Raw genomic sequence first — 20,650 nt, forward strand, 5'->3', positions numbered from 1 at the left:
ATTTCCAGAGTCCTGGTAAGACTGTGGGAAGTAACTTTTTTTGTAGGGGGGAATATCAGATTTTCTTTGAAGCAGGTATGATCAGTCTTACCAGCTCATCTCTCCTCTTTGCAGAATACCACATAACAGAGGCTGGAAGCAAAGGAGATCTCATATTTTGCTGGTAGGAACATAGTGAGTCACTCCTGAGCTACTTGTTATCTCTAAATATGTGTCCTTGCATGTGTTGGCAGGTGTTCACAACTCAGCGGCTGAAACCCACCACCTGTCTGTGCTTGAAGACAGAGGAAGCACCTATTTCAACCAAATTATACCAGGTGAGCATCCATGAAGTGTGAAGCACTGCTCTGAAGGGCAGGTAGATATCATTTGCCTAGTTACATTTTACAGTTGCAAATTCAATATGCAGAGTTGTTAATTATGATATAATCAGAGCATTTTAAAATGCCATGCTAAATACTTAATCTTCTTCTTATATATTCTCCAATCATGTTGTGCCTTTTTTTGTGCAGATAGACATTTGCTATCCTAGATGGGGGTAACTAGCAGAGATAATGCCAGTGCCTCTAATCAAATGGTTAAGTTTTTCAAATGAATCCATATTATCTGAGTTTTTATTTTTAATCATACTTATGCTCCAGTTTGAATGGCTGTTGATTAGTTAGTTGTCATCTTAGGGAAACAAGAAGTGCTTATATTTACCCAGGTATATTATGCTAGTCATTATGCAGCACTGATTGGTCTGATGGAAAAATATACATTAACTCAGCAGATAAGCTGCTTAGTCGTATTCATTGTGTTAATTATATACACAAATAGCTATTGCCAGTTAATTTTTGATGGAGTTTATTAATAGTTATTTATCTGTGCAGTGATTAGGTAGTTTAGTCTTCCTGCTCCCCCCCTCCCCCTGCCAAAAAAGAAATACGTCTGCTCTGAAAGTGGTAAACAACTGGCTGTAGCCATGTCCCCAGGGTAACTTCAGCTCATACTCACAGTTGTTTCCACAGGGTAGCTCTCCTCAACAGGAGGATGATGAATCCTCCAGGGTTAATTTAGGCTTTGCAGGCACTGATGGACACCACTGCTTCAGAAGAGAATGTCCTTGTCTCCCAGCCAGAGGAACTCCACAGCCATTTGTTGTTGGAGATTCTTTTGTTTTATTTACATACAAAAGGTAAGATTGTCTTTTTGTTCCCTAAAAAAGTAGCTTTTAGCCCAGACAAGGAAAATGAATATGCACGTTTAGCATAGATAACAACTACATCAAGTTTCTGACTGTCGTATCTCTTCAATAAGGTACCACGTTCTTCACTTCTGCATGTACAATTTTGTGAGGTGTTCTCTTCAATAACTAATTAATGAGAAAAAAATTATGCTCTATGCAGATTAATAGATAAGGTTCTCAATCTACTGTCTCTAGGTGATTCCAGGCCAAAATATCTCATTCACAAGATGACTGCATCCAGTTCCTAGCTCTGCTCTCGAAATTCAATAAATGTAGGAGTTATGTGAGTAATCACTAGCATTTGCTTCAGTTTGTCATTCTGTGAAATATTCAACTAGCAGAGTCCCTCTGGGTGAATACTCATCAAAGTCCCATCCAAGAGGAGAACAGGCATAAAATATGTTCTTAACCAGGGGAAAAAAACCTCCAAAAAGTACACACAAGTTAATTATTGGTAAGATTCTGCACAGGTGTAACAACCTGCATCACACATTTGCATTGGGAACTGTTTCTCATCAGCTTCAAGCATTAGTGAAAACAACAGGTGCCCAACAGCTGACTAAGACTGATCCCAAGAGAAGACAAAGAAAGCTAAACCTCTCAGCATTTTTCTTTAATTTTCTATGTAATTCAGAGCCACATATTACTTTCATTTACTCAAACTTGCAGAAACTACGCACTTACTGTACTGATGCATTTGATTATCACTGTTTCTGTGTAGCATAAGAGAGCATTTTGTACAATGATACCCAGGTGAAATCACTGCTCCGCTTGGGCAAGAGATGAATTTCAATCCCACTTTCTGCAGTGCTTCTAGCCTTCCCCATCGTGTCTGTTTTCAATTTTCCTACTAAGTATAATGGGTGGTTCTCAAAACTTTGCACGGTCTGTGACAAAGCTATCCCAAGTCTTGGAAGAACAGGCACAGATGGGTGGAACCTAAAGATATGGTGAATCCATCTGAATTTTCATCTCCAAAAGGAAAGGAATTATCCATAGCATGCCATGTTCTGTAGAAAGTGACTCCATCGTTGATTTTTTTTTTCCCCCAACACTGATACTGACTGAGTACTGGACAAGTTTTCTGACACATTTCATTTCACTTTTCCATACAACAAAGAAGAAATAGAATTCTTGAAACGATATAGGTCTATGTGACTAATAATAAGAACAAGGACAAAGCTGCAATATAGAAATGATGGAAGGGAATTCTTTTAGCAGAGCCATCATACTTTGTTTAAAATAAATAAAATAATGGAAGAATCGTTTTACTGTCTCTGCAGACATCAAAGAGATTGTATGCCCTGTTTTGGCTGTGCACAACAAACAGAACGTTGTTACAAGATGAAGACCTTGGGTATCTTGGCACAGTGCAGGGATAAGCAACTCTACAAATGACTCTTTTGCAAATGCTGCTATTTTGCTGCATGAAAGATGTTGGTTTGGAATTGGAGAGGGGTGATATCAGCAATTGGAAGGGGGGCCTGGAATGAGACCTGTGGCTGAAGGGAAGCCAAAAGGCAGCCCAAGAAAGGACACTAAAAAGTAAAACCCTAGCTAAACTGCTCTGGCTTAAAGTGGAGGCTATTTGAAATGGAGGTCAGCCCAGAACTCCAAGGACCTAAATAGGACCTCTGTGTTCCTTCAAATGGAGGCAATTTATTGATGTGTGACTTCATTTGTAGTTTTTACGTTCAGCTTCTGGTTACAGACACAGATTCTGGGTGACTCTTCTGCACTAGGCTGAAAAGCCCTCAAGTATTGAGGATTCTATCTTGTGCAATTAACATAATAATTTATTTCCTTTTTGCTCAATTAAAAAGATCAAGGGTTTGAGGTCTCTCATTGCAAAGCAGTCTCCTCAAATCTTGTTTTTTTCTCTTGTGGTTTTTCCATAAATGTCTCTGTACCATCTTTTGAAGAATTGGATACATTAACTTTGTCAGTGCCACAGAAGAATTTTTTCTCTGCTGTCAGTGTACAATCCATTTTGCTGCAGTATCTCACTGGCAGCACACATGTAATTACTTGCACACTTTTGTCTTCCAACTTCCTCTACCAAACCACCAATTTCCAATGTAATTTCTTAGAAAAAAAAAAAAAAAAATCGCTCCACCTCTAGGAGCACGAATAAATAACTTTGCATTTGGTACAGCTAGATGCATTTTGTGCTGACTAGTTTGAAATAAACTGACTAGCTTACGAACTTCCCTGCCTGGCCTTCTTTGCCTTACATGAGTGTACCACAAGTATGAGAGGCACTGGTAGAGCGCACATGTATCTCCTGGCTTCTTTCCAGAATGCTCCACGTGTTATTAACTACCTCTAGGACTGATAACACTGTAAAGTATCAATATGGAGTCTCTTCATGTTTTAAAGGTTTACTAGGTCAAGGTGAGAAGACTGGAGGATGTAGTGAGGGAGGACAGAGGAGGGCGGACTGAGCAGCTCTTCGTTGTGAGGCGTTTTTCTTTTCCCTCACAGGTATTTCTAACTAGTGTTGCCACGTCTGTGGCAAAGCTGTGTTTTCTGACCTGCCTGCCACGGTGAAAGGCGGGTGTTTGCCAAAGAAGGAGGGAGGGAGGTGTATGAATTGTACCTTTGCCCATGCAAATCTGAAGACAGTTGCCTCTCGGCTGACTGCTCCTGCAGCTCAGCAACTGCTGAGGCAGAAACAAACCCTGCAGGGCACTCGGTGCCAGCCTTGGGGTAAACCAGGTAGGGTAACCATTTTCACACAGAGAACATAACTGGTTCCCCTCCTTCTTCACACTGCTACCATCGGAAACCAGCAGAGAGACCTGTGTCCTTCGGAGAGGCACAAAGCCGGGCTCCTGCCAAAGCCTTCTGCCCTCGTGTTGTTCCAAAGTCGCATTTAAGCACTGGAAACCAGAGCTGGCGTGCAGCTGCTTCCCTCACAGCCTCACAAACAGTAATGCAACCCTCCATTTCTTTTGATTTTATAGTTTTTTTTTAAAAAAAACCTTTTAGCTTTCTTCATTCCACTGTACTCAAACACCAGCTTCACCGTCCTCTCGCAACTCCTCCGGGCACTGCATTGATCCTCAGCGGACAGCTGCCCTACCCCAACCGTGTAGAAGGTGTTATCCAAAAGCCACGCACCCGCCTCAGGAGCGCTGGGGATCCCCCTGGATCAGGAGGACCCCCGTGGAACGCCCTGCTCGGGCTCTGGCGGGAAGGCTGCTCACGGACTCCCCGTGCCCGTGAAGGCGACCAGGGGGCACGTCTCCCCTGCCCGCTGGCCTGATGCGGGGTGGGGGGGGGTTTATCCCCTCCTCCCTCCCCGCTAACATCCCGAGCAGCCCTGCCCGGCCTAGGGGAGCGGGCAGGGGGGGCAGAGGAGCCGGCGCTGCGGGCCGTGCGTGATCCCGCCCGCCGGTGCCCGCCCGCGGGCCGAGGTGCCGCGGTGCCCGCACCCCGCACATGCTCACTGGGGCGCCGCGGGAGTCTGGGCATGTGCAGAGCGGGCCGGGCCGCTCGCCGCGCCCCGGGGCTCCGGCCGCCGCCCGCTGCCAGGTGTAGCCGCGCTAGGTGAGGCGGAGCGGGGGCAGCGGGGCAAGATGAACAGCTCCGACGAGGAGAAGCAGCTGCAGCTCCTCGCCAGCCTGAAGGACCAAGGTAGGGGCGGGCGGTGCCGTCGCCGGAGGGAGCGGTTCCCCGCCGTTCGCCGCCGCGGGCCCGGGCTCGGCCCGGCGGGGGGGAGGCGTGAGGCGGGGGCGTGAGGCGGGGGCCCGGGGGGCCCGGGGGGCCGGGGCGCGGCCTGCGGCGGGGGGCTGCGGCCTGGGCGTCCCCCGGCCCGCCCGTCAGGCCCCCCGCTCCTTCCCAGGTCCCTTTCGCTGTCCACACAGAGGGGGGGGGGGAAAAAAAACACAACCCGAACCGAAACCCTTAACTAAATCAATAGCGGGAGCGAAACGTGTTGGGTTGTTGGTGCCCGCCCCGGCTGCCGCGCCTCCCCACGGGTGCTCTCGGGTGCAGCTTGGTGGGGCGGGCGTCGCGGCAGGCGATGGGGGGCTGAGGGGAGGGCGGGAGGCTGTGGTGCACATGGGCTGCTCCTCCTGCCAACCCGGACCTTCCTGCCCAGCCTGCGGTGCTGACCGCGTGTGTCGCGGATCCCCTGGCTCCTGGTGAGCCGGGATGTCTGCCTGGCTCCAGGAGCTGAAAGTCTGTCAGCCCTGCTCTCTTCCTCTGCGGAGCTTCGCTTCCCATAAGGTGCCTGGCCGTGCCTAACCTTGTATCGGGTCCTGTCCCCCGCTTCGCCTTTCAGGATCCGGTGCTAAGCCAGCCCATCCATCGCACGCCCTCTCTCCCGTGCTCCATCGGCGTGCAGGCTTCCCGCCCTTGGCTCGAGGCTCGCCCTGGAACTCCCCAACGTTTCTGTAGAGCCTTTGTGGTTCCAGTGTAAAGGAAAGGAAGTGCTTGCCTGGGGCTGGTTGGATTCCCCGTGTGAGTCACTCTTTGTGCTTTTGTAGGAAAGTCCAGTGCTTCAGTTTGGTGAATGACCAGCTGCTTGAGTGCGTAGTTTGTAATGTTTAATTTTCTGTAAGAAGGCGCGTGGAAAAGAGCTTGGATGCTCAAAAGGCAGCCTGCTTTCCTAGCTCCTCTGGTCAGTCCGTCCCCAAACCATGTTGCCTAGCAAAGTTTCTACCTTGTCTGGTTAAGTAGACAACATCTGAAGAGTGAGCATTACCAGCCATTTGAACTGTGTGGACATCTGCCTGTGAGCAGGCATCAAGGGACTGGTGTGCCTCCTGTCTCACAGGGGGTGCAGAGTACCAACCAGCGCTGTCATTCACAGCTGTTCATTTCCACAGTTGCATTCCCCTGGTCCCCCTGGGGGCTTGGGAGGAGCTGTTGGGAAAGCACCTGTTGGACAAAGTTGTGTAAAAGAGTGGAATGGTGGGAGCGTGAGCTGTCACTCCTGCTGACCAGAAACACGCTCAGTCACCTCTGCTGTATAGCAGAAGTTTTTCTTAACCAAATTTCAGTTGGATATTTATGAACTATCTGTGACCTGCTTTGGCACCTCTTTTTTAGTTGTTCCTGTACACTGAGCATTGTAAATTCATTATTACTGGCTGCACTGCATAGGTTCTGACTTATAATGAATTTTACACCCATTGAAATACTTCTAATCTTGCAGCTATGGGTTTTGATAACATATGACTGAAAAATAAGGCTAAAAATCTGGGTTTTGCTGACTGACTCCTTCCTCTCAGTGCCTTTGTCTGTGTCAAAAGGACAGCTGTTAAAATGTCAATAATCAGTTGCGAAAAAGCAAGTTTGGGATGTTCTTTAGAGAAGTACTAGCCTCTTGAAATTGGTTAGACTGGGCCTTCAGTTCTGGTGTCTGAAAGTCTTCTGCTCCAGTAGGCTGAGTAGCCTTTAATGTGTAATGAGAGTGTATGAACTGCAGGAATTAGTTCAAGGGAAAGATAGTGTAACTTGAGGACTGGCTGTCCCAGATCCATTTAAGCTGTTGAAATAGAAGCTGTACTCAGCAGGTCTTGTCCTGTCGGGCACTGTTCTTGATGGGTGTTTCTCCTCAGATGTAAGAGTTTTAGTATGTTATTGTGAGGCTGGCAAATGTTTTTGTCATTGTATGGCTGGCAAGAATGTAGGGATTTTTTTTTATAGATGGAAAATTACCTGGCAAAAGACTCTTGAAAATACACTTCTGTGCTGTTTTGCATCCAAAACAATGCAAAATTATGGTAGCATACTGTAGTTAAATTATGTTAACTGACAAGACAAAGTAAAGAGTTCAAGCGATGAAAAGGTAATGAGATGTATAAAATTAATCCTAACAGTAATGACCTAAATAATGTTACTGTAGGTAGATAAATTTTTATATACTGTAAGTTTTATATGCTTTTTATATACTGTAAATTTGAATATATAGTTTGCCCTCCATTCTTACTGACAAGGAAACAGAACTATTTGAGATACTAACAGCTTTCTTCAAGCAATTTTAGGTTGCTCTGTTAAGCTGAGGCAGCATGAAAAGAAGAGAAAAAAAAATTATTTCTCTTTACTGCTTCCAGGTGTAGATAACAGTATTACTTTGGAAGTAAATGGGATCTTCTGTCTCTAAATATTTGGGGTAATGAGTGTACATACTTTCCCAGAGTCCTACCTTTATTGCCTTCACAGTGGCATATGGCTTCAGATTACTGTGACATTATGGTCTGTAGTCAGATTTCTGAAAAACATCCATTGATTTGAAGGGATTTCAGAGAACATTTATTCAGTAGTCCTGGTTTGGCTTCTCTTTCAGGATGCATTTTTCCTAGTCTTGAGAAACTTGCCTGACACCAGGTAGCTAAATTGGCTGAGAAGTGATGCAAAAAGTAGAGGGAAAGGCAAACAGCAGCATGTGTGGCTGATTGCTGTCACATTTCAACTGCTGTTGAACCAAGATCAGTAGATTGAACCTGAGACAACGTGATCTGTAGCTGCCTGCTTAATTCTCAATGGCAGCTGTGACACTGACTGGTGTCTGGGCAAATTCACTTGGCTCTTTTGAAGAGCTCTGAACGACATTGAAGCTGTTTGTGTGCAAGATATGCTTATCTTTCACCCATGCTGAATTTTCCAAGTCCTGGATGTTAGACTCAGATATCTGATACTGATAGTTCTTCAGCTCGCTCCATTACCAAGTTTAAGGTGAGTGTCACAGAGAAACACTGCCTCTGTATTGATGATATTTAGGACTTCGAAGTATTGTTTGAGTTTTAATCCTGTGAATGGCTTTCTGAGATGGCTTGGTTGAGTAAAGCAGATCCAATATAAATATTAGTATTACCTAACTACTCCAAGTGCTGTTTCCAGCAGTGCACATTTCTGTTCAACTCGCCCTTTTAATTTCTAGGGGTAAGACTTAAAAATTGAATTAAAAGAAAATCAGGTGGTCAAAACCTTGTGTTATTGGTGGTTGGTTGCAGAACCTGAGTAAAAGCTGTAGCAAACCTGAGTAAAAGCTGCATTGTAACAGCCATTTGTTACCTGCCTGGAAGGTTGCCTTGTTTGCCTTTGGCACTGCAGGTACTTTGCCCTTAAAGATAGTCGTCTGCTGCTGTGTTACTTCTTTGTTCAGTTGAAAACAGGAGTCAGCAACCAGAACATCTGGGATTACAAAAGAGGTGAAGTTACACCTCAGCTGCTACTGTCACAGTCACATTTCTACTCACTTTGCAAAATTGCTCTGCTTAACAACTACTGTTAAATACACAAGATTTTCTTCATCAGTTTTAAAGATCTTACCTTGCTCTCTGTTTGTTGGCTGGATTTGATGAAGTGTGATGGTTTCCAGTCTCTAGTCCCAAGCACTGTGGCTCTGTACAAGATCTATTTCATCTCTTAAAAAAAACCCTAAGAATGTCAGAAACTTTGAATAAGGGAATATACCATGGATCTTCTAAGGAACAGACTGGCAATCTGTCAGCAAAATCTCAGAGCAGTACTTTTAAAGTATGTGCTATTGACAAGCTCTTAATGTGGTTTGACAAATTTATTCTTCTTTGTGACAGAGGGGTAATTTTTATGGCTGGAGGAATTTCTTTGTTTAGGGTAGGATATCTTGTTGGCTGCTGCATTCCCTTCTGTAGTCATCTGCTCGACAGATAATTTTTTTTTCTTCATACACCTGTGCATGTTGGTGTCCATACACAGCAGCCATCATTCCCCAGCAGAACCCATCCTGCTTGAATGCCTTCTTCACTTATTAAAGTGTTTCCCACTTCAGTTTCTTATGTCGAACCATATTTGTTTTTCCATAACTTGTGAAGGCAAATCTTCTGGTGTGAGCTTAGTGGTTAGGATTTATCAGACTGTGGGGTGTTTAATTTCCCTCTTCAGACTCCAGGAAGTTATAAGGCTGCAGCATGCAAATTTGGGGTCTCATTAAAAAATTGTTTGTACTTTTACAGATTTGTGTAAAATCAAAGCATGTGGAAACACAGGCAAAATCTGATTTACGGTATTTGTATTTAACAATTACCTTTATATACTTACATGTGATTTGAGGGATGGTTTGTACAAAAGACTAACTCTTCCTATTCCAGGTACACTGGGATGAGAGAGTAGTGGCAGCAGTCCTGTTAAAGCTTCTGGTGCAGAGTAGCTGCCAGGAGTAATGATACATTCAAACCTGCAAAAAGCTAGATGTTAATTTTTTTCTACCAAAAATAAAAAAATTACTTCATTAGGTTAGCTTGTTGCATGGAGAATTAAGGACTTCTTGTACTGTAAGTTCTTATTTTGCCTGTTATCAGTAGAGGCATGCCTGGTTCATAGTCTACAGTGGAATGACATGAGCTTTCCTTGACAGCTCTCCTTACTTTTTGTTTAAATAAGTAGGGTTGAAATGCTGGCGTGGCATTGCTCATTAGTGTGGCATGGAAGGGCTCTCAATATCCTTGAAGGCCACCTTGGTTTACAAAAAAAGCATATGCATTTTTCAAGTTGCTTTGTTAATTTGTGTTTTTTTGATGTACAGCTTCAGAAAAGAGGTTGAAGATTTTTAATAAAAGAGTAGGAAGAGTTTCACCACCCCACTCAGTAAATGGAGGTGTCTTTTCTGTTCTTCACTAGGAATTATAGTCATGACATACTTTTACCCTTATGACCTTGTTTTACTAATAAGTGCTTTCTAGCCGTAGTAAGTATCTAATTTAGATAATACATATCTTCTGTTAGCAAATTCAGGTTCAGGAGACAGAGACTCACAACTAAAAATCAAAAGACTAAGACATAATTAAAGGAGTTTCTGTATACAAAGTTACCTGCTTAATTAATACAGGTGATGTGCATTGAGACGTGTTGACTGGACAGTCTCTTCTGGCCACTGGAGCTGAGTGAGTAGATGATGAACAAGGGTGGTCATGCTCAGAAGGAGCATGCTGTGCTCACTCATGTTGGCTGTTTTGTGGTTTGACTGTTGTACAGTGAGAGCAGGGTTGTCTGGTAATCTTTTGGGTGGGTTAAGAGCTACAGCCCAAAAAATGAGGTCATTTTCTCCTTTTATTCAGTTCTTTCCATAGTCTTGTAGTGTTGCCCTCAAACTGCATGAGGACAGCCTGAAGCAACGTGATTTGTATCCTGGTACACTGTTTATATAATGCTGCTGTATATCACAAATAATTCTGTTAAGGATAAACTTAAGTTAGCATTAGAAAGCAACAGCATCTCAAGGGGTGTCTAATACATATTTGTTACAGCTCTTCAGGATTCACTGGAAGGCTAATGACTACAGCATAGGTATTTTACTGTCAATGCATGCTACAATATTGATACTTTGTAAAAATGATGTAGAGTTATGGGATTTCAGTAGCACCTTTAGTAAAACATCTTCAGTTGTTTGTTTCATTCATCTCTAATTTACTGGAAAGAGATATCTTTATTCTAGGGTAATGTACATATAGCATAATCTGAAAGAGTCATACTGAGATGTGAGAAGTTTTGAGATGCTCAGGTGCTATTGTCATGTATATTGTGTGAGAGCCTTCCTAGATTAAGGACAAAAAAATAGTCCTGTCTCTCAGAAAAGGTTTGGGAAAGTCCTTGTACAATAGCATTCATGGCTTGTCAATCTACAAAGAAGACTGACAAATATACCTCCTATTCTACCAAAGAGGTTTTACAGCTAAATAATCTACATGGAATTTGGAACATGTAAAGTGTTGCCTAATGCTGCTGGTATTAATTGTTCTAGGGTAGTTTTAGGGCAAAGAGATCATTATCAGCTTTATGACATTTAGTGCTTCAGTGTAGGTTATGTATAATCTTGACCTTTTTTGAGATGGCCTCAAAACCTCATTGTACATAAAACACGTGAAAAACTGAATATAACAACTTCGCTATACCATCTCATAAGGTTAAAAAAAAAAAAAATGCACCAACTTCCCAGTCACACTTCTCAACTTCTAAGTCATCTTCTGCATTTGTAGAACCTCTGACAGCAGAAAACATGTAGTAGTTTTTTATTATTGTTTCTGTTTCCAGGCCTGTTAAAAACAGCAGTTTCTTTGTTAGGTTTAGTGTTTAATAAATCATACCTGAAAGTCTGAATGATGGGATCTCTATGGGAGCATCATCTAGAGGTTGCCATCTGTGAAGAACAATCTTATTCTAGGATATCAGATCCTTACTGTGCATTAGCTGTATTCAAGGAAGAAGTAATAGCTTTGCAAGGACAGTGAGGGCATGGTGAGCATGGTAAAAAGGCACTGAAGAAAGGTGCTGTGAGTGCAGCATGAAGTACCTGATGATTTTGTTTGCATTCCATGATGAACATGCTGTGGATTACCATCTGCAGTACAACAAGGAAGGGCTACTCTGAACAGGCAGCTTAATTCCCAATCTCACCCAGGTGAACCCGTACTGGGCACTGCTGGAGCATTGTGTAAGTTCTTATCCTTGTTTTTTGGTAGCTTGTTTTTGTATCCATGCCTTGAGGGCTGATGATTCAGTTTTCTATTCATGGAACACGTGAGGAAACCTGTCGAGGGTGGGGCAAATCTGTATTTATTCTTTTCAGTCATTTATAAAGTATTGAGCAGCAAGTATGAGTTTGTCTTAAAGGCGAGCAAAACCAAGCAGTTTTCAAGTATGAATAAGCTTGAATTATATCTGTTTATACAATGTTTGTTCGTTTTCTTGTATCTGCATGCTAGAAATCTTTTCCCTTGTTTTCCTAAAGGGAACAGGGAAATGGCTTAGAAGTGGAACACAGTGATCAAGAGGCATAGCTTTTAAGTTACTGTGTGGGAAACATGTTGTTTCACTTTAGGTGCCCTTTCTTAGGGCAACTACTTCAGTGCAGCTTCATGCCTGTTCATCTACCTGGTGTTTTTTTCAGCTTCTTGAGTATGAGAGGTGGGAAGGGGCCTCAGGGGCAGAGTAAAGGGTAATAATATGCAGAAACAATCAATCAGTTACCAATTAAGCTTTCAGTTTACTGTGAATTTTTGTGTGCCCTTCTTAAACTTCGTTTTACTACCTTAGTAAAATGGTGCCATCATTGCCCCAACTTCCCAATTCTGTTATCCTCTCACTGTGTCTCATATGGGCAGTTTGGCCTTCAGGACCATAGAAATTTTATTGTCACTCAAAAGATGTTGAATGTATCTCCAAACCTTAGAAAAACAAACCTTGCTAGAAGGAAACACTTGTCAGTCTTTAAGATGCATACTGCAAGAATAAAATGAGAGGGCTGTTGAAATTACATCTTGTACCAGCCCATCAGCATCTCCTCAAATTTTTCTTTGTACCTAAAAGCTACACCTAGCATATAGGTGTTATTTCAAGCCAACTTAATTAAAACTGGATAAAAGGTATACATGTATAGTTTTCAGCTGATGATAGCAGATATGTTAAAGTTTAAGATGAAACTTAACATGCCTTATCCTACATCTGAAGACATGAGCATGTAGAACCTGAAAACCTACTAGTCCTTTCTAGATCTAGATAAACTTTTTCAAACAAGAAGCTCCTACAAATAAAGTTACACTTTACGCTGTCATGATGTTCCTTTTCTCCTCCCTCCCCAGCATTTCAAAATCTTGCATATTATTTACTACTTTGAAACAGTGGACCTCCAGCATCCTAGAGGTTGATCCCTTCTCACCTGATCCCTACATCTGAGTTCTTGTGCAATTTTGGGTAAATCATACAGTTGTTTTGTGTGGCCTCTGTGGAGTTTAAAGAAAAAAAAAACCCAACAACTCATAGGACTCTTTTTGGAAAAATATGTTAATATATAAATAAAAAAGGTGCTCAGCTACTCTAGAAATGTGTGCAATAGTATTGCAATAACCATGCTTCCTAGCATTGATCAGTAACCTGAGCCAGTGTGGGTTTGAAGTGGTGGCTGCAAGCCAGTACATTCACCTTGTAATTTTTGAACTCGATCAATAAGGTTGCTTAACACTCCATTGATGAAAAATTGATTGTTTTGGCAGTCACCATCTTTTTCAGCCGCTTCCCAATTACTTCAATTCGAAAAGGATATCCAATTCATCTGTAGGCTATTAATGAAGTTTATGACCCCTGTTATTTAAGAAGTCTATGTAGATAGCCAGAAGAGCTTTAAAATGAATGAAATGGAGAGCTAATTTGGGTAAAGGAGATGCTGCAATATTAACTTTTTTCTTTTTTTTTTTTTTCCTCCTTGTATAGCTATTGGTGAATATGAAGAGCTTAGAGCAGAGAATAAGAAAACGAAAGAGGAGGTTTGTATCTACTGATTATTTCTTTAAAACTAAAATGCTAAATGTTAGAATACCTTATGCCTATGGGAGGTTGTCATCTGCTTTTGTGAGCTCAGCTGATTGTTTATAACAGTGTCACTCCTAAGTACTACATGTATGCCTGTATGTATTAAGGACTCCCTGTATGTATTATTAGTCAACTCCCAGCAGCTATTCTAGCTGTCCCACTCCTGAAAAGTTGCTGTTAATTTTTTTTGGTTGGTTGTTTTGTTTTAATGATTGCTGCTATATCCGCTTTGCATATGGTTACAGGGTGAGTATAGACCAACTCAAGTGTTTATATATTCTTGGGAAAACTTGTTACTCTTGGATCTAAACCTTAGTCTATTACAACTTGATTTGCACAGTGGAACTTACTGAAAAGAAAATAAAATGACTCCTCTCACCCAGCCCTTCTGAAAATTCCGAATGTCAGAATATGATTTCTGAAGGTATTGGAAGTCTTTCTCCCTGCCCTACTCCTCCTTAAGCCCCCCAACTTTTAATAGAAGACTAAGATACCCTATCTCAACTTGCAGAATGGTACTGCAGCATAGAACAGATTTGCAGCACATTACATATCCTGTGAAATCTGTGTGCCTGTCCAACTTGAAAGGAGGCTTTGAATGTGTGGGCTGAACTTCATACATTAGTGCAGGCTTAATTTTTTTACTGCTCAGAGATACTGGAGTAAGAAGAAATGACCACTTTCTAGACTGTTCATTAATTATGATACATTATCTTCCTAGTAGTAAAATTAAGCATATTCTGTAAGGTAGCTCTTCCTACCCAGAACTCTTGTTGATCCAACACAGCTGCTTTCTGCGAGGAAGCCAACAGGAGCAGAGAGCTTTGATGGCAGTGTTCTGTTGCATAAATCCATGTCAATGTGCAAAAGGTTTTTAGCAGATACCTGCCAAAAGAAACTGTGACCAGTTCAAGTCTCTTATCAGATCTAGACAGTGGGATGGCAGAAGAGTCAATGCTATGCTGTGTTGTACATAGAAAATTCTCTTTTCTCCAGTATTAGTGACCTGAACATGCAAGAAACATGTTAGTTTTCAAATCCCTGTTAGTTGCCAAGACACGTAGTTTTAATTTAGCTTTTTGTGAAGTCATTTCTGAAGGGTCACATTTAGTCCAGCTGCTATAAACGCTGCAATTAAAGTCTGTATTGGGAAGACCTTGTCCTTAACTACTTTCCTATTATTAAATAAAACTTGAAAATTATCTTCATGCTATGCTTCAGCAATGATTATTTGTATTTCCACTGAGCTCAGCATATTGTATTTCACTCCCTCCTACACACTGACTTTCTAGACTTTTTTATCGTGCTTGTTGTTGCATTCCCATTATGCTGCCCTACACCAGGGCCTCAGATATCCCAGGAGATCTCTCCTCTCCACAGAGGCACTTGTCCTGTCCCTCACAAGCCTGTGGTGATGGTTGGCTTCCACCATGTGTGAGGAGTTTCACAGCAGGATTGTCCACTGCATGAAAATTGGGCTCTCCAGCTTTGCCCTGAACCCAGATTCTGCTAGCTTTGATGTTTCTTGAACAAAGCTCTGTTTAGCTTGGGAAGAGAAGGGGAATGAGGCTTTTCTTGAGCTGCATTTTTCTTCAGAAAATGTTTTTCTTCGAAGGCAATTAATGTGAAAAATGTTGTCACCAACACTGAGATGAAATGAGATGTTCTGAGATTGTTTCTTGCATTCTGCTCTTCTTTCTTCCTTGCTCCACACTCTTACAAGACTTCTTCCCTGTAACTGCATGTCTCTAGCCACTCCTGTGTGTTTCTTCTGACAGTTGGTATGATGTTTTTCTGGATACTTGTGTAACAACTGAAAATCCTCCAACCCTGAGCACATGGGGATTACATCCCCAGTTGGGCAAATTAGTTAACTGTGTGCTCAGGGCTGAAGGATTTTCAGTTGTTACGCAAGTATTCTTCATCCAAGAACCTCCATCCTGGAAATTGGTGTGCTTGTGTAAGCAGGCCTGCTTAATTATTTAAGTGCTTGGGCTCAAGTGGTTAAAAGTGAGGCCCTCAGTGCATTTCTTCAACAAAAAAAAAAGAATTTACTGATACAGAGTTCATGGCTATGTTTGCTTACAGAAGAAACTATTCCCCATGTTACTGCAGGCTTGGGTAATCCTGAAAGCTTGTTAGTGTTTCTCTAACTTTGTATCTTAGTTTGCAGACTCAAACCTGATAGTGGAGGAAGTACAGCACAGGCTGTCTCTCTGCCTGTGGCTCTGGGAAGTTTGTGGTGATTTCTGTTCCAGTTTCTGGCACTGTCTGTCAGTATGAGTGTAAGCAAATGGCTTCCTCTGGATCAATTGTGGTCACGTCATTGCGTTGGTAGGAGGAAGAGGGAATTAATTTTTTTTAGAAAAAGATATGCAGGTTATTTGTGGAAAGTACCACACAGGAGTTAGAGAGCAGACTGTGTGTATGTGCTTTTGATGCACTCAGTGGAATTTTTTTCAAAGTGGCCTGTACATTTCTATGGCTCTGAAAGATGAGCTGAGTCGTGGACAAATGATCCTAGTTTAAATTAGAACATGGAACTTGGTGTATAATAGGCAGCTAATTTAAAATAAGGTATAATTTTAATTTTTGAAGATTTGTGCTCTCTGTTCCATGTTTTTTCTTAAGATTGGATAGTAAATTGACTTTCACATAGATTGCTTAGTTTGAAGTACTGCTGCTTAAAAGGATGTGAATAACTTTGAAAATTCAGGAGTAAAATATGACATCTTCTACTGACAATGTCTCTTCCTCATTCATTGCCTTCTTAAACTGCCAATTTGGAGACCTCTAGTGGGGCCTCTGACAAAACTGGTGCAAGCATTTTGTTTTTTAATTAGTATTTTTAAATACTTTGAAAAACTGGGGCAAAAATTAAATTCGCAGATTACTTCTCTTAGGTCATCCTTTTAATTGAAGTAACCAACTGAACATGCGTACCAGTCCCCCCAAAAATAGATTAATAACATTCAGTTGCACACAAACGTAGATAACTTAATATGCAGTTCTGATGTATTCAGAGTCAGATCATGAATAAATATTTGACTACTTGCTAATCAGAGAGAAATGACTCTGAACGCTGGTTTTGACAGTGTTTTGTCATTCTGCCAGTAGGGGGATATAAAAAAAAAAAAGCAAGACAGCTTCCCAAAATAGCAGGTGTAATGCTATATCTCTGATACATCATTCATAGTGTTTGTTCTGTTAAAGCACATGTGTAGACTGGACTATATGTGTTGTCAGCAAATGGGAATGGGGAAGGAATTCTGCCTTTTTGTTATGCTTATTCTTTCTATAAGAGTATAACAAATGTCATAGGATACTTTTGAGCACTGTACCACACTCATAATTTTAGAAGCAGCATTAAATCTGCATACATTTCACAATGTGTGTAAATGGGAAAGAATGTATCTTGTTTTGCTTAGCAATGACTCAATTGACCATATGGCTACTACGTGAACTTCTTGCATCTTAATATCTGGACTGAACAATCTCCTCCTTGTTTTTGCCCCTTGAAGGCCCTTTACTGAAGTCAGTAGGAGCTTATGTGCAAAATAGCTGGCAAAAAATAAGCCCATTAGAAGGGAATAGGCAAGAAAACCAGGCCTCCCTGGAATTAGTGGCAAAGAGTCATTAGGCTGGTGGGAGTGGGTGTGCAGAGACCTGTGTATCTGCAGGCTTCCAGGCTGTTGTATGTGACATCACGTTGCAGTGTCAGGTTCCTGTGATGGCATGGTACTGTCCTGGTGTTGTGCTAGCTCCAACCACAGGCCGTGTTCATGTGCTGCTGTTCATCACACTATAATGCAGTATCTGGGGTCCATTAAGAAGGGTGTGTCCAGCAGGTTGAAGGAGGTTCTCCTCCCCCTCTGCGCTGCCCTAGTGAGACCACATCTGGAGTATTGTGTCCAGTTCTGGGCTCCCCAGTTCAAGAGGGACAGGGATTTACTAGAGAGAGTCCAATGGAAGCTATGAGGATGATTAAGGGACTGGAATATCTATCTTATGAGGAAAGGCTGAGAGACTGGTCAAGAAGGAGGGGCCAGTCTCTTTTCAGTCGTGCTCTGTGATAGGGCGAGGGGCAATGGATGCAAACTAGAGCACAGCGAGTTCCATCTCAACATGAGGAAAAACTTCTTTACTGTGCAGGTTACGGAGCACTGGGACAGGCTGCCCAGAGAGGTTGTGGAGTCTCCTTCTCTGTGACCTGTCCTAGTTGGTCCTCCTCTGCCAGGGGGGTTGGACTCGATCTCCAGAGGTCCCTTCCAACCCCTAACATTCTATGATCCTGTGGTTTGAGCACCCATCTTTGTCATGTATGTGGTTTACTTGTAAAGAGTCAGCATATCAGTTCTTCGTGTTCAAAGTTGGAAGTATTGCCTCATATCTTGTGTGTCTAGAAGGCAAAAATCAGAAAATGAGTGGGATTGGCAAAGCTCCTGAACTTGCTCCTGCAAAAATGAATAATTGCAAGGAATTATTCACAAAAAAAAATTTCTAAGCTGAACTGTTAATTTGTTTCTAAAAATACAGATGAAATGTCTTTTAATTGCCAAGACATTATCATTGACTCCGATAGTTCAGGACTGAAATGGGAGTGATGTCTATTACTTTTGGTTTTATATTGGGATAATGCTGCTATAAATATGAGATTAAAAATATAGTAAATAAGATTGTATAAATGCTTATTTTCCTCTGCAGAGGAGCTGGAACTTGTAACAAAAGTTAAAGACAGAAAATTGAGCGACAACTCAAAAGATACTAGCTTTATTTTTCATTTGAGAGTTCTCTTGGGTATGGAGCTATCAGTTAATACTGACAAGTGGCAACTTAGTAAATACTTGAAAGCTTTTTCCTCTCCACAGTTGCTTCTGCTTGAATGTGAACAGGGAACAGTAAGTATTTTAGTAACGTTCTGCTATTTGCCTTTTAACATTTAGGATTAGTGATATTCTTGTCAATTAACAATTCTACTGTATGTCTCAAATTACTCTTTTGAAAAGTGAGGTGGCAGTGAATTTTGAAGGCTTCTGTGCAGCTTTTTGAGAGCAGCTAACACTCCTAAATTTTGATATTTTAAACTTTTCTATTTTAAAGGTAAGGTAAATTTATTGTAAGGAGTGAAAATGGTTTTCATCATGAAACTTATTTACTTTATAAGAATGTTTTGTTTGTGTGACTTTCCAGTTTGAAACCATACAAGTAGTTAATTTTTCTAATTTTTAGCTAAATTGGTTATAAACTGGTTTTTATGGTAGGACTTATAACAGCTCTGCTTGCACGGGTCTGATTGCAAGACAAAAGGCAAAGTGCTTTCCATTGATCATTTCAGCAAGGGCAACAATCTCCTGCTCTCCTTTTCTTCCTGCTCTTTCATTCTGAAGCACAGTAGCAGTGAAAGGAAAATATTCAGGAAGCTGCAACTGGGAGCAGGAATTGCTCTTTAGAGACCCAAACCTACAGACCCTGATTGTGCAGGGAAACATGCGAAGCCATCAGGAGAACAGTCAGCTTGCCGTGGTCCAAATGGAGCTTGCTCTGCAAATAGCACTCAAGGTGAAGTGGAATAGCTCATTTAACTTCCCCTTTTGGCTGCACAGGGAAAGCTGTTACGCCTTGCAGCATGTTGCTGGAGGATTTCAAAAGGAATTTTTCCTATCATTGGGATAGGGGTTGTACTGCATCTTCTACAACCAGGTTTCCATCAGTAGGAAAGCATCTTGTTGAATTCCACAGGCAGCAGATCAGACCCTTAAAATGCTGATCTTCCTGCTTTTTCAATTGAACATTAAAAGCACTTGCTCCCTTAGTGTGCAGTGGGCTGAGAGCTTGCAGCATGCAGAAAAACCCGTGGGTGAAGTATGCCAGTGGTGACAGTGTCTCTCTTGTAAAATACAAAGAGGCAGCAGCAAACACTGATCCTCCCATTGCAGCCGAGCTGTGCTCTGCAGGAGCAATCAGAAATACTTTCTTTCCATGTCTTTGACTGCCTTCTGTTCTTAGACTGCACTTCTGCTGGTAAGGTAAGGCAAACTTTTGCTGAGGAAACTGAGAGGGAGGGTAGCAAGCAGTGAGACTGATGAACAGATTTCCCTTCCCCACCTCTCCTGTGCAAAATTCTCCAGACAGCTTCTTTGTTAGCAGGGACAGGTGAACCAGCGGGTCCTCATCCCATGCTGCTTGCTCAATACGTCTTGCTCCTTCTGCAGCTCTTACTTGGTTCGCAGACCTTTACAGCAGCTGGTGCCTGAGCTGTTCCCCCTACTCAGCTACTGTCCCTTGCCTCATTTCACCCCAGTGGCATGAGAGAGACAGAGATTGCTTGTTGGGTGCAGCTCCTTTTGCTTCCACAGAGAGCCATCAGCATTAGCTTCCAAAGCCTGTCGTCCTGAGGTGACACCAACAGCATCCTCTCCTTGCCCAAGAGCAGATCCTTCTTTGGGCCTCATCCAAAGTCCTCTGGAGCTGATAGAAGGGCTCTCTTGAATTTGGCTGCCTTTGAATCAGACTCTCTCCCTTCTTGTTACTTAACAGCAAACTCCTTTCTCAGCTAACTCAAAGTGGGTCCTCATGGAAAAACTGAAAATCAAGCAAAAGAATTTCGGGGTTGCTTTTTTTTTCCCCAGTTCTGTTCCAATGACCGGTATCCTTGTCATTGCATCTACAATGTGAGGAGCTCAGTCACACAGATCTCTTCCAGAAGTTAATTCATGGTCTTATGTTGATTTATTACTGTGAACATAGACAACTGCATGTGAGGAAGGATGTCTGGTACGCTGTGGATGCCAGTCATACTTCCCCTTGGGTCATGTGTTTTTCACAGTGTGGTTAATCACTGACTGTGTCTCTTGTGCAGTTTACTCATTTATTTGAGTTCTTTCATTTACTTATAGCAGAGGTTTTCTTAGGGAAGTCTATTTAATGTCTGTTTTATTCTTTCTCTTTGAAGAAACCTCTCCATCTTAAGATCAGTGATTGCAGCCCTGTGTAGTATTAGTGCTAACCCCCAAATTAGTAAAATTGGGGTGATGGGAAATCCTCAAAGTAAGAAAATTAGTGTCCTCCCCTCTTCAAGGCTGAAGTTTTGTTCATGATGTTATTAAACTGAACAGCATGTCCCTG

The 20,650-nt window shown here is 42.1% G+C and overlaps 1 protein-coding gene across 3 annotated transcripts in view; it reads left to right on the forward strand.

The window, feature by feature from the left end:
• Positions 1-4,713: 4,713 nt before the first annotated feature.
• The window catches only part of SHTN1 (shootin 1), a 61,645-nt gene continuing 45,708 nt past the window's right edge, over positions 4,714-20,650 (forward strand). Inside the window, exons 1-2 of one of the 3 annotated variants that reach the window (XM_051617812.1) lie at positions 4,714-4,867; positions 13,427-13,479. In XM_051617812.1, coding sequence (XP_051473772.1) covers positions 4,810-4,867; positions 13,427-13,479 — 111 coding nt within the window. In that variant the 5' untranslated portion in view covers positions 4,714-4,809. Of the gene's footprint in view, positions 4,868-5,626; positions 5,696-13,426; positions 13,480-19,489; positions 19,552-20,650 lie in introns of those variants that run through there. The other 2 variants (XM_051617813.1, XM_051617814.1) reach the window with 2 other exon arrangements.

This window comes from Apus apus, chromosome 4, assembly GCF_020740795.1.
Source record: "Apus apus isolate bApuApu2 chromosome 4, bApuApu2.pri.cur, whole genome shotgun sequence".
Lineage (NCBI taxonomy): Eukaryota > Metazoa > Chordata > Aves > Apodiformes > Apodidae > Apus > Apus apus.